We start from the raw sequence: 21,793 nt of genomic DNA on the forward strand, positions 1-21,793 counted from the left end.
ATGCACTGATCAAGGAGGCAAGGCTTTACAGGCAGCTTTACAGTTCGGACACAGCTCTAGCCTTCCTGAAAGATCAGATACAATAGAGCTAAAAGTATAGCTTTACTATATTATTAGTAAAGCTTCTCAACTTTCAAGCATACACTCTGCATGAAATACTAGAAGCTAAGCAATGGTGATATGACATACTGATGACTCGCAGACAAAGGTTCAGCAACACTTGTGGTCTCCCTTTGAAGATTGCCTTAGGTTTCTTTCCAGGAACTTCACAACTTTTCTCCAGCTTCTGGGAACCTGGAGATGTATCTGAAAGTTATTTGTTGCTTGATGCTCTAACACACCATCTACAGTATTCCAGGACAACCAGGAGATAACAAGAAGCCCCAAGAAAAACAGAAGACTTTAAAGCACTTAGTAAGCTGTGAGTAAGAGTCCAGAGGCCTTCTATAGGTGTATATAGAACTATTTTTTATAGAGACTCCTAACTTCCTGCTGCAAATTCTAGTTATCTAGGAAAAGATTTAAAAAAATGCAAAAGAGCTATACATTAGTTTCAATAACCTTTTTCAAAAATTATTACTGGGTTATAAATAACTACTGGACAATTAAAGATTGTTTTTGAACAGTTTGGTAAGATTGTTGTTTGCACAACAGCTGGCAGCCTGGAATCCTAGTACATGACAATGGCTACTCAAGAAATATAAATACACAAAATCCACTTTGACTGCAGCTATTTTTATTGGCATAGCCTTCCAGTATGCAAGCTTTGGGAACATGCTTATCTCTTTCTTAGTTCTGGCCTTACTCTTACATTTTGTCCTTCCGTATATTCAAAAAAGACATAAGTAGTCAAGAAAAAAAAAAAAAAAAAAAACCTACTTACAGTTTCCATTATAGACTTGCACCTTCTTCACAGGCATTTGGAATACACCAGATTGAGATGCAATTTAGCGTGGGAAACCACAAAGGTAGACTGTTAGTCCTGTACATAAACGGAGAGCTAAATTCCCAGATCATGCTCAAAAAAAACCCTAAGGCCCACACCTCAACCATTTCAAATAGATTTTAGCAGAGATACAGAGTTCTGAAGTCTTGAAGTTGCTATAATTACAGTAGTTACTTTAATACATTGCTTCTATATTCTCTATGCCTTTATGTTGCTCCTTGTGCTTGTGTGGTCATCCTCCATGCTTATCCACCAGATCACATTCATTCTATGAAACGAGTCAGTATTCGTTTGCTTCCTCAGTTATGTGCACCAACCATTCAGTTGTCTTTGGACACAACCTTATGCAGCAAGGGCCTGTGATCATCTCTGAATCAGCACACAATGACCTAAGTTCACAGCCACCTAAACCTCCAGTTTGTACCATGATCCATGTCACAGCCACTCAGCACTTCCTGAAGTACTGGGTATAGTTTTGAAGAACAGAAGAGCACAAGCTCAGCTCCAATATTTTTGTATGATGTTAGATGCATAAAATAAAATCCCCAAAAGTAGAAAAGAGATTTTGATGCTGAAATTCCATTATTGTAAGTGACAAGGTCCTAAATCACTTCATTACATGTATTCATCACTGGCAAAGCTCACCATAGTTTGGAAAAAAACAAGCAGCACACACCGCACAGCTATTTAGCTCTATTATGGGCTGTTAGCTAGCTAGAGAGAATCCAAACTTATCAAAAACCAGCACTGGAAATTTCTGAAAGCTAAAACTGCAGCCGGCTAGCAGCAACACAACGCAACAGATGAAATAACCCCACCTTTACTTCTGATGGGCAGTCCAAGAAACGGCTACAGATATGCAACCCTGGATCTTAATTCCAGTGATCTGAATGTGTATTTTGAAAATATCATGTTCCCCTCACCCTCTATGGCATTAGAGACTGGTATTAACTAAGGCTAACTGATGCTTTAAGAATCATTATTTTTGGCCAATGACACATTAAACAATGCAAAGTCAGTAATCTTTACAGATGGGTAGGATTAGTCCTATCAAGGGTCTTGGCCTTGTGCCGTATTTCTAGATCTCAGCTAGTTTAGACAATCCCTAGAGCTTACTGATGTTACTACTGAATTGGGCAGGCATTTCTGATTAACAAAATACTGCATCTCATTCTTCAGTGCACTGAGCTCTGCTTGTCTATCCTAAAGCCTAGTATTTAAAAGGATAGCAGCCAGAGTTATTTTGTGCCCTTTGTTGCTCCTCATGAAAGCTATTCATTAGACTGACTCTGCAGAGTAGCCAAACCCAAACAAAATAACTTCAGCTATAATAATTGTACTATGGTAATAAGCGGCCATTAAAAAAAGAGATTGCAGAGCCTGCTGTCTCTACAGGACCTTTACTCACTGTCTTTTTACACAGCTAGAAGATCTGGTTACTTAGCAATGTGGGAGCCATGAATCTGACTGCTCTCACAGCAAAGTCTAAGGAGAGATGAGGACAAACATCTAAAAACAGATCATCACCAGAAAGCAGATTTGAGTAGATGACTGTTCATTAGTGAGCTTGATCTGTCACTCCATTTTAATTTTGTGACTTACACAGGGAAAAAGCATGAGTACATAATGTGCCTCAATATAACTCCAGTTTGCGATCTTCCTGTAGAGCAGACTTGAAGCATGATCCTAACCTCAAAGGCAAACCTCATGAACCTTTTTCTTAGCGGGGAAGCAACAAGTCCTCTCTTAAATCTACCTCCCATCAGTGAAGAGTGCAGGACAAGGCAGCCTGACAAACCTCATCTGAGGCTTCTAGGCATGACTTCTGCTTGAGGCTGGTTCAGTCCCCAATCGATCCTCCTCCTTTCCTTCCTGCTAGCATAGGAGTTCTTGTACTCAGGGGCTTCTCCAAGGACAGAGCAACTTGATCAGCCAGGCTGGGTTCCAGTGGGCTTTTTCTTTTTCTTAAAAAATTTTCACTCCTCCCATGTTGTTAAAGTTTTAATATATACAGTTCCTCATGAACTACCTCTTTTGTAGAAACTGTGGATGTAACTAAGTCAGTCAACGTGCATCTGAAGTAACAGTTTACAGATGAAAACAGAAGGAACCTGCCTTTGTTCTGCAAGAGTTTCAATTTTTCAACTGAAAGGTTTCAGAGCACAGGAAAAGATTCATCACACAATCCAGGAAACCCAGTCTTAATTACCAAGTGTGAATTTCATTTAGCATTTTTATAAAGACTCTCTTTACATCTCATCCACACTGTGTACAATAGTTTCCTATAAACACTTTCCTGTGGACTCTCTTAAAGTGTCAAGCAGTAAAACCTGTTGCAAGTGAACACCAGAGGGAGCAGTAAACATTTCTCTGGTAGGTGTTTTTTAAATTGGCGATGGAACAAAAATATGCAGGAAACCTTGGGGAAAACTTGAAAATGGTTACTGTGGGCAGCATTTCCAAACTACAATGTATTGCTAATGCAGCCTAATTCCCCACCAGTGCAGGGTCAACAAAGACTAAGCAAGTGTTGAGACACACAGAGGTATGAATGATGCAAGTTTATCTGGCATACCCTCATGCCACTTCAGAATAGACACCACAAGGAGTTTTATAAAGTCTTCTGAGACTATGAAGCATTCACATAAAATGCTATGTGCATTTGGACAGATTAGGTGGAACTGAAAATATACCGAACATAGAAAAAATAGATGTAGAATGGAACACAAGAAAAAGGGCATTTTCAACATTATATATAAACACACACAACTCAAGCTCTTGAGGGGAAAAACAAGAATATAGTTAAGAGATGCATAGGAAAAGAGGAAATGAAGGATTTATATGCCAACATATCAGCATTGATCAAACAATTACAGAGCGATCTCAAGTACTGCTCTATTAGCCTGCTAAAGACAGTTAAGGATGCTTACAAGAATCACAGAATCACAGAATCGCTGAGGTTGGAAGGGACCTCTGGAGATCATCTAGTCCAACCCCCCTGCTCAAGCAGGCTCACCTAGAGCACATTGCACAGGATCGCGTCCAGGTGGGTTTTGAATATCTCCAGAGAAGGAGACTCCACAACCTCTTGGGGCAACCTCTTCCAGTGCTCTGTCACCCTCACAGTGAAAAAGTTTTTCCTCATGTTCAGATGGAAGCGTCTGTGTTTCAGTTTGTGCCCGTTGCCTCGCGTCCCGTCGCTCGGCACCACTGAAAAGAGTCTGGTCCCATCCTCTCGACACCCTCCCTTCAGATACTTGTACACATTGATAAGATCTCTCAGCCTTCTCTTCTCCAGGCTAAACAGGCCAAGCTCTCTCAGCCTTTCCTCATGAGAGAGATGCTCCAGTCCCCTAATCATCTTGGTAGCCCTCCACTGGACTTGCTCCAGTAGTGCCACCTCCCTCTTGTACTGGGGAGCCCAGAACTGGACGCAGTACTCCAGATGTGGCTTCACCAGGGCTGAGTAGAGGGGGAGGATCACCTCCCTCGACCTGCTGGCAACACTCTTCCTSATGCASCCCAGGATACCATTGGCCTTCTTGGCCACAAGGGCACATTGCTGCCTCATGCTTAACTTGGTGTCCACCAGCACTCCCAGGTCCTTCTCCRCAGAGCTGCTTTCCAGCAGGTCAACCCCCAACCTGTACTGGTGCAGGGGGTTATTCCTCCCTAGGTGCAGGACCCTGCACTTGCCTTTGTTGAACTTCAGGAGGTTCCTCTCCGACCACCTCTCCAGCCTGTCCAGGTCTCTCTGAATGGCAGCACAGCCCTCTGGTGTATCAGCCACTCCTCTCAGTTTTGTATCACTGGCAAACTTGCTGAGGGTGCACTCTGTCCCTTCATCCAGGTCACTGATGAAGAAGTTGAACAAGACTGGACCCAGTACTGACCCCTGGGGGACACCGCTAGCTACAGGCCTCCAACTAGACTCTGTGCCACTGAGCACAACTCTCTGAGCTCTGCCATTCAGCCAGTTCTCAATCCACCTCACTGTGCACTCATCTAGCCCACACTTCCTGAGCTTGTCTATGAGGATGTTATGGGAGACAGTGTCAAAAGCCTTGCTGAAGTCAAGGGACACAACATCCACTGCTCTCCCCTCATCCACCCAGCCAGTCATTCCATCAGAGAAGGCTATCAGATTGGTTAGGCATGATTTCCCCTTGGTGAAGCCATGCTGACTACTCCTGATCACCTTCTTTTCCTCCACATGCGTGGAGATAGCCTCCAGGATGAGCTGCTCCATCACCTTTCCAGGGATGCAGGTGAGGCTGACTGGCCTGTAGTTCCCTGGGTCCTCCTTCTTGCCCTTTTTGAAGACTGGGGTGACATTGGCTTTCTTCCAGTCCTCAGGCACCTCTCCTGTCCTCCATGACCTTTCAAAGATGATGGAGAGTGGCTTAGCAATGATATCCGCCAGCTCCCTCAGCACTCGTGGGTGCATCCCATCGGGGCCCATGGATTTGTGGGTGTCAAGTTTGCTTAAATGATCTCTAACCCACTCCTCCTCCACCAAGGGAAAGTCTTCCTCTCTCCAGACTTTCTCTCTTGTCTCCAGGATCTGGGGTTCCTGAGGGCTGGCCTGAGCAGTAAAGACTGAAGCAAAGGCGGCATTCAGTAACTCTGCCTTCTCTGCATCCTTCGTCACCAGGGCACCCACCCCATTCAGCAAAGGGCCCACATTTTCCCTAGTCTTCCTCTTGCTACTGATGTATTTGAAGAAGCCCTTCTTGCTGTCCTTGACATCTCTHGCCAGATTTAATTCCAAACGGGCCTTAGCCTTCCTCGTCGCATCCCTGCATACTCTGACAATGTTCCTATATTCCTCCCAAGTGGCCTGTCCCCCTTTCCACTTTCTGTAGACTTCCTTCTTCTGGTTGAGTTTTGCCAGGAGCTCCTTGCTCATCCATGCAGGTCTCCTGACTCCTTTGCTCGACTTCCTACTCATAGGGATGCACCGCTCTTGAGCCTGGAGGAAGTGATGTTTGAATATTAACCAGCTCTCTTGGACCCCCCTTCCTTCTAGGGCCCTAACCCATGGGATTCCTCCAAGTAGGTCCCTGAAGAGGACAAAGTTTGCTCTCCTGAAGTCCAGGGTTGCGATCCTACTTGGTGCCCTGCTGCCTCCTCGCAGCATCCTGAACTCCACCATCTCATGGTCACTGCAGCCAAGGCAGCCCCCGGCCTTCACATCTTTCACCAGTCCTTCTTTGTTTGTTAGTACGAGGTCCAGCAGCACACCTCTCCTTGTTGGCTCCTCCACCACCTGTGTCAAGAAGTTGTCACCAGTGCTCTGCAGGAACCTCCAGGACTGTTTGTGCCTAGCTGTGTTGTCTTTCCAGCAGATATCGGGGTGGTTGAAGTCCCCCATGAGAACCAGGGCCTGGGATCGTGAGGCTACTTCCAGCTGTCTGTAGAAGGCCTCATCGACTTCCTCTTCCTGATCAGGTGGCCTGTAGTAAACACCCACAACAGTGTCACCCATGCTAGCCTGCCCTTTAATCCTTACCCATAAGCTCTCGACTCGCTCTTCATCCACCCCTAGGCACAGCTCAATACATTCCAGTTGCTCTCTCACATAAAGAGCAACTCCACCACCTCGCTTTCCTGGAATGAGAATAGAAGCATGGCAAAAACCATAAGAAAACAAATAGGCCAAGAAGCATGTTTGCTGCCTACTAATACTCTCTCAAAACAAAAAATTCCCCCAAAACCCAAACCAAAAAACAAACCCACAACACCCCACAGCAATAACCAACAGTTTCATTCTACAGTAGTATTTACTTATTTTACATTCCACAGTAGTAGGGTATTGGTCACCAAAACCCAGAAAGCCACAAGCACCGTGGCTTCAGTGCATGCCCCAGGGGCTTCAGTTCCCTGATACAGAGCCAGAAATGTTCTAACCAGATTGGCTGGGCATCTGGATTTAGTTGGCTTCCCAGACTGCCAAATTCGACTACTGGCCTTCACGGCTATGAAACTTAGTCTGCTGGCTTGGAACTCTGCTAAAGCTTGGCTCACCATCCTGTGCTGAATGCAACCCAGGGTTGCAGACATCAAGAACCTGCCAGTCCTAAGTACAAGGGGGTCCCTGCAAGCACGTGTCTGAGGAGCTGGGTGTTTGCAACTAGGCAAGAGGCTAAGCTGACCTTCAGTGGAAGCCTGCTTGGCAAGCTACTTCAACACCTGCCTGGGGAATGCTAGTCAAAATCCACCAATTTTCAGGAAGCTTTTCATTTAATGAAAACATTTTCCCTCATGGAGGAGCATTTGCACATAAAGACTCTAATCCCTGCTACTCGGCACATCTGCTGTCTGAAACTGTCAGAGTGAGATCTGCTGACAGGGTGATGAACTGAGCTTTTTACTACTTTAATTCCAGATGTTCCTACAGAGGTCAGCACTTGATAGCCGGTGCAGAACAGCATGCAGGCAGTGCATTCTTATGAGCATCACTGATGCCCTGTTGCTTGGTTAGCTTTCTATACGTTCCCATTACAGAGCCTTTATCATTGATTCAGAAACCAGTTTACCTTTATATTCTGGGCTGAATGAGCAATAGTGGCAACTGGAAATGGAAACATGTGAGATACAGAAGCTCTTAACATAAGAGCATGCTGTCCCTGGGGATAGCAATTCTTGTATAAGATATTTTCCAGCCCACAGCCTACACTCTTTAACCCTCGGATTAGCATGGCTGGTCACTGTGTGCCATTGTTTGCTCATAGCCAAGCACACAAACTTGACATGAAAGAAAGGACTCTTGAAGAGTGATGAAGGAGTGTCTAGAGTTCTGGTATTTGGTATGTCTGTAATTCTGGCTCCTGTCAGGCCAAGCACTTAGCACGGATGATGTGCCATGCTCCGGCTCTGCACCATCTGCTGCTTGTTAGCTGACAAAGGCAGCAACATGCCATCTCTCCACTAGCTGTTGCTCATTAGCTGACAAAAGCCTTACTCGGTGTTCACATTGTTCTTTCTGTAATAATCTAATACAAAGATGTACAAAAGAGCAAAGAAAAGAGGAAATAAGATGAGAGGACATTATGAGCTTAAGAACATCATCCTGCTCCCAAATCTCAAGGAAAGAATCCCTCCATCTGTGGGAAGTATGTTTTGGCCCTAAAGAAAGATGCCAGAAGGTATAAATGTCCGTATCAAAGATAATCTATTTACTTCAAAATATTTTGAAACATACACACACACATTTTTAGGCTCTTTTTCTTCAGGTTCTCTATTTTTTGTCATTTTGGATCTTCCATTTCTGCTAACAGCCTGAGGATGTGGGGTGGCTAACGGTATGCAGTTTCCATCTTGAACAGTGCAAACAATACCCCCCACATATATAAACAGAGCAGGATTCAGGAGCTGCAAAAATCAACAGCTACAAGCTTCACAGCAAAGTCTGGTTGGTAAAAATTCTGCACTGGCCAAGAGGAGCCTCAGCATTCCTTACAAATCATCTACACAGCTAATGAGCAGAAGTAGTAGTTAAAAGCCCACTAACATTACAAAAACAGCATGACAGATTCACAGGCTAATTAACAGTCTGACAAACAAGAACCAGCAGAGCCAGGGGAAGCAACTACAAAAGGGTTCTCCATTTTGAGAGATGGACTGAAAATAGTAGGTTACTCAAACTATCAAGAATTGGAAATACTCATGAAGCATTTACACTGCTATGGTCAATTAATTCCTTTTCAAGCTCAATTAGTGGCTTGGAAGAAAAGCCAATGAGATGCTCTCCTTCTAGGAGAAACAGTTCTCAGACAAGTCACTGTCTCAGGTTCCTCCCTCCCTCTTATGCCTTTTCTCATCCCTCCTCCCCAAAGCAAAACAGGATAAAATTTTTATGTCACCACATTGCCATGACAGAAAACAAGCCTATGTGAAACGTTCTGTGCAGCACAGGAAGTGTTAAACTGATCACCAGTCAGGGCAAAGAGGAAGCAAGGAATATGACAGATGGTACAAATTCTGACAAATGTTCCATCTGAACATGAGGAAAAACTTCTTCACTGTGAGGGTGACAGAGCACTGGCACAGGTTGCCCAGAGAGGTTGTGGAGTCTCCTTCTCTGGAGATATTCAAAACCCACCTGGATGCAATCCTGTGCAATGTGCTCTAGGTGAGCCTGCTTGAGCAGGGGGGTTGGACTAGATGATCTCCAGAGGTCCCTTCCAACCTCAACCATTCTGTGATTCTGTGAAGACGGGGTGGGGGAGAACGACACGGACAAGCAAAACGACACTGTTAACAGAGAAGATCCTGAAAAGCAGGAGTCGGAAAAAGGAAAAAAAAAACAGACAGAAGAGATAAATCATGAATAGACAAGTTGAGGGTAATTCTGCTTTAATTCCTTCTTCACATCTCACTTCTTCCTCATCCTTGCACGGACATGAACTGCAGTGGGTGTTATACAATGCTAAGCTGTCCTCAAGTTTCTCAGAACACAAGAGCAGCGATTTTCACACATGGGCTGCATAAAATGAGAACCAGAACATCTGAGTTGCAAGTTTTCACATTTGGAGGGGCACAGACAGGATGACATTCTACAGTAACGGAATTGAGCATGATGTTCCTGGACATCCATGTTCGACTGCAAGGCAACCCAAAAAGGGAGAAGACGACTTTGCACCTGACAGCACAACTGTGTGCAAAACTTCCTTGGTGGGCATGCCAAAACACAGCACACTTGTCTTCACAGAAATGTCAGTCTGCAGCACAATCTGAATCCTGTAGCCAAAATCCTATTCACACACAAACACTTTAACGCAAGGCTAAAGTCTTTAAAAGTGAACTAGCTAGTCAGTGAGGAGCCACAGACAAAGCAGCTTAACATACCGCTCAGGCTAGTAACGCACTAGGAACTCAGCCATCTCATACTGCTAATGCAGCTCTTACAGCTTTGTCTCAACTATCAACAGCTCAGCTAATGCAAAGTAACATCTCAGTGGAAAACAAAGGACTCCAATTTTGCTGCAAGATAGGTTATAATAAGTAGAGCTCTATTCTGAGGGAGGCAAAGCCAGGCCTAAAAAATTTTTTTAAATATATATTTTATATGAATTTTATATATATAAGTGTATGTGCATGCATGTATGTACACATATATGCATATATATACACATACACCCCTCAAGCCTTATGATGCTAAAATGACACTTTCAAGTATGGTTGTCCTCCATTGAGTTACTGTGACACAGGTAACACAATACACATGCTGCTGCAGTGAGACAACCAGATGTGATGCTCACTTACACATTTTGAATATTAGCAACTGTACTGACTTTTCAGCAGAAGCAGCTTCTGCAGTCAAAAAGAATGATTCTTTGGCTCCTACATCCTCCCCCCCCCCACACACACACACTAAGGCCAGCAAGCTGAATATTAATCACATCGCACATTTTTAAAAATCATTTTGTTTAACTTCTACCTCATGACTGGAAACTGCTTACATATTAAGAAAAAAAAATGTTCACAATAAGGATATTCAAACACTGGAGCAGGTGCCCAGGAAGCCGCAGACTCCATCCTTGGAGATGCTCACAACTTGACCAGACAAGGCCCTGAGCTACCCTGATCCACCTGAGTCCTCCTTTGAGCAGGCAGCTGAACCAAATGACCTTTCCAACCTGAATTACTCCATCAGTCTATCTTTACAGGCAGCCTTGAGTCAGTTGGTGGGAAGGAAACAAGTGATTTTTCCCTCCCTTGCCCCTCTCAGAGAAAATGCTAGGGCTGCCTTTCAATGACTTATCTCTGACCTATAAACTCTCTAACACCAGATTCAGATTTTAAGTCCATCAAATTTTTTGGTCACTTTCTAAAGTAGAAGACTCGTTGGTGACAACTATAACAGTATCCCATAGGAAACAGCCCATTTTCAAAATTCATCAAAAGAGCAAAACGCACCTTACTTTAGCTACACACACTGTATGTATATACCCACATACATAAAAGTGACTGAACTTTCTCTTTAAGTTAGGTGCTTAGCAGGATTCAAAATGGAGTATTTCATGGTTTATAAGAATCATCCATCATTGAGACAGTACATCAACTTCCAAAATTCAGAGTCAACAAGTAACAATGCAAAATCTTCCCAGTCTCCTTCGTAATTCCCCAGCTTTCTGCCCCAGTGAAAATTCTTCCTCCCCATGCCTGCCAGGGAAAGAGGACACTGGTGAAGGGAATCATTTCTCTTGTGAATCATTTCTCTTCTCTGTCTCTTCAAGATAGACACGCACACAGCATGCACCTACATGTAGCACAGACTGTAGCTGCATAAACCCATTCAGCATCCCATCAGCGCAAGGGCTACAATATTAGAGGGGGTTTTCAAGGCAGCATTCACCAAGTTAAAAGCTATTAACTAGAATGGGGAGGAGGGAGATGCAAAACAGGCAGCTCTGAATACTCTCTGGATGTGCTACAGAACCTTGTTTGCATGAATATCAATTTTTTTTGGACATTTAAATGAGTGCTATCTCTATTCTGTTTTGGCTTATCTAACCTGCTAACAGCAGGCCAGCACAGGATATAAATCCTTGCTTTCCCTGTTGTCTCTTTTCTATGCTAATTTTACATTTATGAAGGTGATCAGTTAGCAGATAGATGTACGGAAATAGGAAAGAATAGCCTAATTATCTCTATTAATTTGGGCAGAATCAAAAGGATGTTCATCCAAAAACCTGTTAGCCAATCAAGTGGGCTGGCATTATTTAAATAAAAAAACAAAAGAGGACAATTCTGTAGAAAGCAAAATTCACAGTTGCAGCATAACCTAGATCAGTAAAGCTTCCAGTCTGCCTTGAAAAAGAATAACTTTTATGAGCTGTGGTTTTGCAGCTATTTAAAATTTTATTGTCAGTTACTATGTTCATTATTGCCTGCATTTCAATAAATCCAATCAAATCTGATAAGGAAGCTTTTGAACAGTGTCCCATGGTGCATTTTGCTATTACCGATTCATGAGCAAATGTCCAGCCCAGTTATACTTCATTAACAGTCTCTGTTTGTACCAGATGAAAAGAAATTCATGCAAGGCAGAGAATGAGAACATTCTTAGAAGAGACAGAAAACGTCCTGGGTTGTATCCTACAAATACCATTGGGGAGGGTGGGGCTAAGTGCCTTCATTCAGCTAGCTTTAAGAAATAGAGACTACACACCAAAAGCATGGGCTAGAATTGTATTTAAGAGCTAGATAACAAAGAAGCTGAGAATCATGCAGCTGTTGTCATCTGAAGGTGCTGTCACTGAAAGATGCATGTTGAACTCTGATCACTTTTTATTCTTGTCAAAGTTCCCACTGACATCAGTTCTGCTAGGGTTTAAACAGACTTGCACGACAATGACCAATCATTGCAACAGTTCCATCCCTTCCTAAGGGGTTAAAATCTAAACAGCCAAAGAAATTGTTTTAACTTGTTTTCAGAGTTGCAACACAGGCCTGATACTTTATAAAGACTACAAAGCATCAGATATTTTATGCAGACCCTTTTAATGGGCCCCAATAGAAGGGGGAAAAAAGCTCACTGGCTCCAAGCAGACCTATGTGGATTTCCACAGCACAGTTATTAAAGCCCTCTTATTTTAAAAGAGATAGAAAACAGCAGGTAAAGAAGAGGCATCAAGTTAAAGATGAAAGAGCAAGCTAAAGAAAAAAGAACATTTAACAAGACATTGTATTTCTAGTCTGCAAATTTGGAAGAAGCAATTCCTTTCTTCTACTCCATGAGGGAAGCTAGTAACATCTTGGAAGTATCCTGGGAAAAGTAAGCTTCTTACAGTGGTGTTTAAAATTAATAAAAGCCTCTCTAAAATATATACATAAAGGAGCAATGCTTGTTAGTCCAAGAGTGGTAACTAACTTCTCCAAAAGTTAAGACATTTTAGAATCACATTGAATTTTTGAGGGTTCCCCCCTGCTTCCCAAAACTGGACTTTAAATCACAATGTTATACTGAAATGCCCAGCACAATATTTTATCTAGACATACTGTGCAGCCTAGGAAGTTTCACGCTAACTAAAAGTTGAGTAACACTACCTAAAGCTTAATTAATGCTAAAAAAAGGGGACAAGATCACAAAGGAGACCCAGATCAGACTTTTGCAGCTCTCTAAAACTGGAAATGCTGTAGGATTGAAGCAGGCAAACACTACTAGTCAATCCATTTGGTCTATTTTCCAGAAAGTTATTATTTAAATTTCAAAAGGTTAAGAATTAAACACTGGCAGGAGAGAGAACACAAGGAACTGGATGACATCAATAATTCTGAGACAAAAGGAACTGTTCTCCATGGTCGCAGCTCTTAATAGTGGAGGTGAACTTGCAGCACTGGGCAGCTACGGTCTTTACAATAGAGGCCAGTGTGCTGAAGCTGTATATGCAGCACATCACTTAGAGCATCATTCTTCCACTGGAAAATCCTAGGACAGATCTGTCTCTGTAAACAGGGGTTTAGGTACCTACTACAAAGCACCAAGCTAAAAACCGGCCAATTTGAGGAGCCTCAAAGACCTGAAATAATCAGAAAGGCTGTATGTCTTCTCTAACAAGAGTTAGATTAAAAAACTGGCAGCAGCTTCATTACTTAACCAATGTACACTGCAGAATACACAATTAATGCTGCCCAGCCAAGCCTTGTCATATTAGGCATGTTAAAGCAACGGCAATGGTCACTTACGGCATTCCTTCTCATCACTTTCATCAAAGCAGTCTGGCAGCCCATCACACTGCCAAGCCCCTGGGATACAGCGCCCATTACTGCACATGAAGTTTCCAGGAATATTGCATTCATTTGTGAAATTATTCCCTGGCAACAGTTGGCTCTCTGCAACAGAAGAGAGGAAAGGTTACAGGAGATAAAAAAGGCAGCAAAAGCAGTCACTGAGCGAGCTGTTTATCAGCAGACAAATCAACATGAGACAAACCGATCTTGACCTTGGTTATTTTGACGTTACTAATCAGTATCCTGAATGTGGCACTTGCTAGCATTTTCTCTTTCTTAAATCATTTCACCTGTTCTCCATTCACACTCCCCATTTTATGGATTTTTTTCGTGTTATTTTATTTCTAGGAACATACAGGCAGTCTTTTTTGTATCCTCAGGCCAAAGTAAAGTTCGTTAAAGATCTCTCCTCCTTCAAAGGGTCTAAACACAAGTAAAACAGACAAGGCTACAGGAACTCAGCTCCATACCCCTATGCTTCTGTCAGATCAATATTATGCTCACAGAATATTTTCTTTTTACCTGAGGGCTGGAAACCAGGTAACACACTGGGTAATTCATACAAGCTTTTCAATTCAATTTTAAATATAATACTGCTGGTCAAAATTAGAATTGAGCTTCCTGGTCCTGATCTAGTCGCCTGGCATACATCTTTCCACAGGCAAGTAAGGCAGGTGGCACATTAGAGAGTCTGCCAAGGGGAGGAGGTTTAGTAGTAGGACACTATGTATCAAGAGAACAGTATAATAGGAAAGTCAGCAGACTTGCTTTTGAGGTTAAACACACCTCTAGGCAGTAATAGATCAATCTGTTGGGCCTCCAACTTTGTGCATTACTTTTGGAATGCAGATATCACAAACACAAACTTCAATGAAGGAAGATAAATACACTTAAGTGACTTTAGTAAGCAGAAGAAATTAATTCACAGGTCCAAATACAGGCTGGGCTTGGAGACAGTGGTGGGTAAGAGCAGAATTGACATTCCCAAAAGAACAGCTCCATAAACAGCATTTTGGCTCACTGAGCTCCGGGGAAACTGCACAACTGCATCTTGCGACGCAGATGCAACGACCTTAACCACTGGCCAGGCACACGGAGGCAGCTGCAACACTCACGCCACGGCACCTCAATGAAAGAAAGCGATAGCCTGCCAAAAGCAAGGCCAGGCTATGCAGCTGGCAATTTTACGTCTTTTGGTTTTATCAGTTTCATTTAAACTCGATTTCATTCTCTGCATCACTGCTCTTCTGGTCAAATGAGAATGGTTTTGCTCCCTCCACGCTGCAGTGTAAAAAGGCTATGACTTAGTGCACACTGGAAAACACTCAGCTCTGGCCTATTCTAGCACTGCCATCACTCGGAAAGGTGCCTGCTCCCAGCAGCTGTTTGAGGAAAGCTGTAGCCAATTCTACTTCAGGCCCAAGTCCCTAAATCTGAATCAGCAATGAACATTGTCTGTCCTTGGCTATTCCAGCAATGAAAAACTGAACATCTATGGCACTGCCAGCAACAAACCCCAGGCTAGGGCAGGCTAAAGCAGCATTGTCGACAGCAAGTTTTGCAGTTTTATGTTCAATCAATGAGTGTCTTTTTTTAAAAAAAACAGTGCTTGAACACATTCAAGCCAGTCTTTGTCACAAACCTGTATCTGATATGCAATCACTAAGACAAAATAACCACTCTCAGACAGCTGCGCAGAAGGTAAAACTGTCAACTTTACACATTCTCCTATTAGCAAACAACTCTCAGTGCACTAATAATGTGTATGTCTGCAACTGGAGAAAACCTTCAGCAATATTACAAACTAAGGTATGCCTTCACCAGCTTGAAATATGATAGCTGGATATTCTTTTTCATATAAAGGCACAGCCAGCATGCCATGTTCTTAAGTTTTTTTTATAAAGCATCCAAGAGCTTCAAAAGAAGATCCTAACCCTCTTTCCTCTCTCCCTAAAGAACAGCTTTCAGGTCAGTATGGCACCTCTGAAGACTCTTCTGGCACTCGCCATAATAGCTGTTTTTAGAGAAAATTTATAAAACTCAAATGTCCTGTCTGACAATAAGTCTCTGATGTAAAATGAAAGTTTCAAACTTCACAAGAGAACCAGGGATTACCAGCACTTTTGTCCTCTCTTTCTTGAAATCTAAGCATCTAGGCAGTATATTTAGGCAGAAACAACAGAAAAAGGTGTCATTCTCATTTGTGCTTTTGCTCTTTGCCACCACCTTCTCTGACCCTCCTACCTACACTGTCCATCTAACCTGCCCTACTTCCATACGGAAACTGCATCTATTCAAAATCCTGCTGCCAAAATCTAAGTGAGAGCTCTTCTAGACTTTGTGGCAAGTCGCTAGCTAAGAACAGGCTCCAGATCTCAGAGCTACTTGCCTTAACTGTCTTCTTCCCTCTAGGCATCGTGGTATTTCTGAGAAAACAAGATAACTGGATGCATTTCCAAGGACTGTAAGACCTCCTGTGGAGAACAACCAAAGCTCAGCTCCTGTCAGATCTACTGCTGCATCTTGCCTGCAAAGCTTTTGCAATGATCTTAAGGCTTAACTAAAAAACTTAGACCAAGCAAAATCAATTAAGGAAAATTTTAGGTTTCAAAAAGCAAAACAAACCCCCAAAAGACAAGAACTGTCTCTCACATTTAACAATTCCTTTAAATAAATGCTACTTGTACTTGTACTCTCCTAAATTGAAGGAACGTTCCTGAGACAGATACCAACTTTCATCCGTTACCCTGCAAGACGTTTGTTTATAGGACTTCCTTTGTCATACAATAAATTTATCCTCCATGTTCTTCTAAAGTAAGGATGTGTTACTAAACTTTTTACCAAACAGGAAACATAGATACAGGCAGATAAAGTTACTTACTGACAGCCCTACACAAGCTTTGCTACAGAACTGGAACACTAAACTCTGACTCAATTCTATTCCAAAGCAAGAGCTATTTCTCTTAAAATATGACCTTTATCAGCTGCTAGAAGTCATAGGTTACAGACAAAGCAATTTTAAAGTCACAGTCAATGCATCTACAAACTTGATATGCGCATTACTCCATCTCTAAAGAATCCATTTGCGAATAAAGAACTGTCAAAACAATTGCACATGTGGAACTGTTTAAATTACATAGCTCCTTCTGTAACTTCACTTCGGAAGTCTCCTTTAACCAACAGAAAAACCCTCAAGGCCCACAAGGAAATCCTCAATCCAGTCCTCACCTCCCAGCCCTCAGGAATGCAACATCCCTACCCACTCGCTAAGAGTGCAGCCTGCTGCATAACTCAGGGCTGCTCTGCACACACGCATGACAAGCAGCAGCGTCACACGTATGCAGACGACAGACATGGAAAGGACCTAATTAGATCATCTTGTCCACTCTTCTGCAGGATTGAAACAGTGTTTTAATAAGGTCCACACAGATGTCAGATTCTGTGCAGCCAACTTGCTATGCTGACTGTTGGCAGTGGCAGAAATTCCTTCAATCTGGCAGGACTGGCTTTCCAATAGCTGACATATTTACTCTGCAGCCTCTTTGACTAATTTTGAATCCAACCCAAATATGAGCTGCACGGATGCGTTCAGTTAAGCAAGGGAGGAGGGGAAGAAGGGGAAAGAAGTATTCGATTTTCACTGCAACACATTGCTCACTTTAAAAAGCATACCATCTGGGCTGAATGAAAAAAAGACAAAATAAAAAGCCTCAAATTTCACTTTGAAGGGGACTGGGTAAGAAAAGCCAATCTGTTTTAGCAGCCACTTCCAAAAATGTTGGCATCTAAATATTTAATACTTGCTAAAAAAGAACCAGGGAAAAAATAAATAAAAGGACAAGCCATACAGAGCACTTCACACTGTATTAACAAAGCAAGTCAAGATATCCTGCAGCCCTTACCTGAAAGCACTCCAGAGAACTATGGACATCATAGCATAGAGCACTACTGATACACTGCTGCTTCTGTATCAGGAAGTGTAATCGGTAAGAGCAGGCAATCATTCTGGCCAAGTATTTTTTGAGGAAGAAGTATTTATGTACATGTTCAACATTCTCATGAACAATGTCAGTAATTTCAGTCTCTTCACAAAAAGGATCCATCGCCAAGGATGAAGCATGATCTGATTCTTGCCAACCCTCTGACATGTCTTTTGTGGAATCCAGGGATCTTCACTGGATATCTCCAGTAGATCAGTGTTTACAGTTCTTTAAATGTGAAGAGAGTGACTTTGATCCAGGCTAGTACATACCTGTGATGGTGAAGGAGTACTGACGACTACTCTCCTATCACATGATGCACAGTATGCTCCATACCTGAATGGTGCTACAGCCTCTCTTCTTTCTTTCCGGTTATCTTCTTGCCTGGTGTAAATTCACACCAGGTTTGATTACAGCACATCAGAAATCTGTCCTCACTATACTGAAATCCTCAACACGTTGTGAAAACAAACAAGACGACGACAGATACTGGAATCCAAGTCAGTAGCTGGAATTTGCAGAAGGATGAGTGTTCAGGTGTGGCATGAAAAAGATACATCTCCAACACCTGCCAGTAGCTGCTCACCAGCAAAAAACAGTTAACAGCTAAAGAAGAGGGAATGATGAAGACAGACTTGAACAAATATCTTTTTGATCTTCATCAGTAATCTTAAAGATAGCAATAAATAGTGTTAAGTATGTGGCAGGATACCTCAAGACTTCTTTCCTCAGAGGCTGCAAAACTATTTACAAACACTGACATTCAGCTCCAGTTGCTTCTGTAGATTTAGCTGCTAAGCACAGGCATATCTTGCCATACTACTTTATGTTGATATGAAGTATCTGACTCACCAAATCTATGTCTACTTTACACAAGTCTACTAATATAGATGCATTCAGAGGCAGAATTCAAAAGCTGAGCAGGATGAAACTCCAAATAGATTATGCTTTGCCTATGAACTACAGTTTAACATGCATGCATGAACCTCATTGGCAATAAAATGATTTTGTCAGCCAGATAGCACCAGCGGATTTAAGGTAGCCTTAGCTTAACAGTCACTTTACTGAAACAAAAGGCAGTGCTGATTTGTATTTATGACATAATAGTAAGGTCAGGACTCCTGAAACTGCCACAGATTCTTTGGGCAACAAGTTACTGAACCTCTTTTGCTACCTTTTCACTACTTTACCTACTGTTAAAATGAAAATAGGACAGAAGCTTTCAGGAGGAAGATCCTAAATCGAATCCAAATCTGTATAGCATAAAAAGATTGCCCATTAACAGCACCAAACACACAAGGAAAGTAAGAACACTAAGTTTACTTTCCATCTCTTGAATAAACACATTTGATATCACCCAAAAAGTTGTTTGCAGCTGTATGTTTGTAAACCTGTCTCATAAATACCTATAAGTGCAAGTCTTCAGCTTGATTTGCTTTCGTACGCACTACTGAGAAGATACTTGGACAGAAGAAAAGTGTCCCAGTGCACTTCTAGGCTGGTTTGAGGGAACAAATACAACAAGCTTTCTCTTGCTCCACTGTGTGTACCACTGACACTACCTAAGTCATCTGTCACAAATAAAGGACACCTGCCAGTGATTATCTGAAGACTTAAATCCCCTTGAACAGCTTTAATCCCTACTGTCATCTCTCCTCATTTAAACTGTCTGACAATTACATTGCTTATGCACCCAGCATTACGAGTTATGAGGGCTATTTGTAAATGCAGATTGACAACCCTAGTGCAATATAAGTTTTCAAAAATGTTTCTTCACTGATGTATCAGGTAAGTTGGTGATTATTGCAGGAACTGCTCACTGTTTAGATTCTACTTCCTGTCCTTCAGTTCTCCAGCCATGATTTTCAAGATTTAAAAACGGATCAGGCCTAGCCATTTGACCAGAAATTTCTACAGTTACTTCCAATTAAACATTAAATATTACCAAGGCAAATCAGAGGCCATGGAAATAGCCCTGAAAAGGATCCTGTCAATTGTGATAGAAAACCTACAAGCAAGCAAGTCAGGCCATACCTCTGAGAAATCTGAGCATCTGCAGCTATTGAATGTCCATCCTTCACCCATGAAAGCCTCAGAGCAAGAGCTTTATTTCTTGAACTGGAAAGCAATTAGCACATCATGATGACCACCACAAATACAAGATAACACGTAAAGAATAGAATATCTTTTTCTAAAATCCTACAGTATTATTTTAAGCAACTGGCACATTCCTTATCAGAAGTGGCTGCATTTTAGCACTTACCAATGCAAATTCCTGAATTCAATATAATCTTCTAAATCTTTCCTCAATAAACAGCTATTTGCTTCTTCCTTACCCTGAAGGACTCAGAAGAGATATCATGTGCTGGAATGGAGATGAGGTGAACAGGCTTACTTTAATCCTACAGCCTTCATGGCTGGATTCACATTTGGGGGACTAGGCATTTCACTAGAATCCCCACGTTTGTCTGTCTCCAGTGCAGCTGCTCGAGTACAGAGACACACATAGCTTCTAGGGCCACAAGGCGCTTGGCACAGCCGGCGGGGTGGACAAGAAACAGGCTATTGGCCATTCACAGAGTGATCATGAAGCCTGTTCGCAGCACCACACTAACATAGGTTTAAACAGAAAAAATGCTGGAAGGAGGAGAGAAGGGAGGTAGAACCACTTATTTGGATTATGTACTGAACCAAGTGCACTTTTACAGGCAAGTGTTTCCCAGCAGCAACAACTGGAAAATAGCAGATCAAACCAAAAGATTTCACACTGTGCTTATCCAAACTAAGGCTATCCAGACAGGTCTCTCCTAAATAAAGATGGGAGAAGTAATTGTATTTTATTTTTAATGCCTTTGAAGAATGTATTGCTGTAACACCACCCTGAGGCCAGCATTATTTTTGTCTTCACAAAAGGAAATGACTAAAGGATTTACCCAGTGGCACACAAGACCTACAACTGATTGAGAAAGAGTTTAGACTTCTTGACCCCAGACATGAAGCTTTAGCAACATACTAATAATTCCTTGCTGAACAGGAGTCATTCAGGTTTGTATCAGACAGCTGTAAATATGAGGAATTAATTCTAGGGTGGGGCAAGGGACATGACAAACCTTATTTTGTAGCCTCACTAAGAAGCTCATGTGTCCCATGGCACTAGTCCAGTCTCCTCACTATCGGATCAAGCGAACATGATGCCTGAAAAATACTGAGATCACCCCTGAACTGTGACAGTACTGAGATTTTTGAGTCTTTCAGTTACAAATTTAAATATTTAACCCCCCAAAGTGCATATGGTGTTACAGAAGAAAACAAAAAAATGATGGAGTTAAGCCCTTATTATCCCCTAGCAAATAAGGTTTATGATCCTTTGCAACTACTGGAGTCAACACACGGCTACCTTTCTCCCTATTTTTGGTTAGCGGAGACTCCTGAAGATTTGTGGAAGAGGTTCAGTGCATGACCCCCAGCTTCTATCCTTTGACTGTAATGGACTTCTCAGTAAATGGTTTTCTTTACTGAATTGTTTCCCTTCCTGCTTGGCCTCAATTCCCCAAGATAACTTATGGAGGAAGATCAACTCGTAGACCGTGATTCCCAGTCATCCACCCAACTCCTGAAGCAAGATCAACACTCCAAATTTAGGATGGCTTTGCTTTTCCCAAACTCTTCTGCAGTTGTGGTTCTTTTCCTTCCATGACTTTAAGCAAACTAAGAAACCAGTTACCATGCAACCAAGTAGAGCAGGAACTTATACGGCACCATCCATCCCAGAGGAAGTTAATTGTTATAATAATTTTCCCTAATTATTTGTTCTTCATATTTTCAGAAGAGCTTAACTATTATCTCTGGGCATTTAAATAGAAAGTTAACACTGTCCAGAATAAAAACCTGAAATAAAAGGAACATATTTCACCATACAGCTGTCCTCTTCAGCTTACTGAAGAGTCACTGTTCTAATCATTTTGTCTTTTCCAGAGGTTATCTTTTTGATCTTCCAGAAGAGAAGATGATGCTCACTGATTAAAAAAAGGCAATAGCGCAACTGATTGAAAGCAAGCAACCCCTCCACAACCCACATACCACCCTAAAAACATGGAGTTCAGACAAAACCTACTCTTACAGAAGGTAG

The 21,793-nt window shown here is 42.2% G+C and overlaps 1 protein-coding gene across 3 annotated transcripts in view; it reads right to left on the bottom strand.

Moving 5' to 3' along the window:
- The window catches only part of LDLRAD3 (low density lipoprotein receptor class A domain containing 3), a 123,351-nt gene that overhangs the window by 72,697 nt on the left and 28,861 nt on the right, over positions 1 to 21,793 (bottom strand). For 2 of the 3 annotated variants that reach the window (XM_026055590.1, XM_026055588.1), the window contains exon 2: positions 13,640 to 13,786. In XM_026055590.1, coding sequence (XP_025911375.1) covers positions 13,640 to 13,727 — 88 coding nt within the window. In that variant the 5' untranslated portion in view covers positions 13,728 to 13,786. Of the gene's footprint in view, positions 1 to 6,458; positions 6,480 to 13,639; positions 13,787 to 21,793 lie in introns of those variants that run through there. The other variant, XM_026055589.1, reaches the window with a different exon arrangement.

This window comes from Apteryx rowi, unplaced genomic scaffold (genome assembly GCF_003343035.1).
Source record: "Apteryx rowi isolate R43461 unplaced genomic scaffold, aptRow1 scaffold_124, whole genome shotgun sequence".
Taxonomy (NCBI): Eukaryota; Metazoa; Chordata; class Aves; order Apterygiformes; family Apterygidae; genus Apteryx; species Apteryx rowi.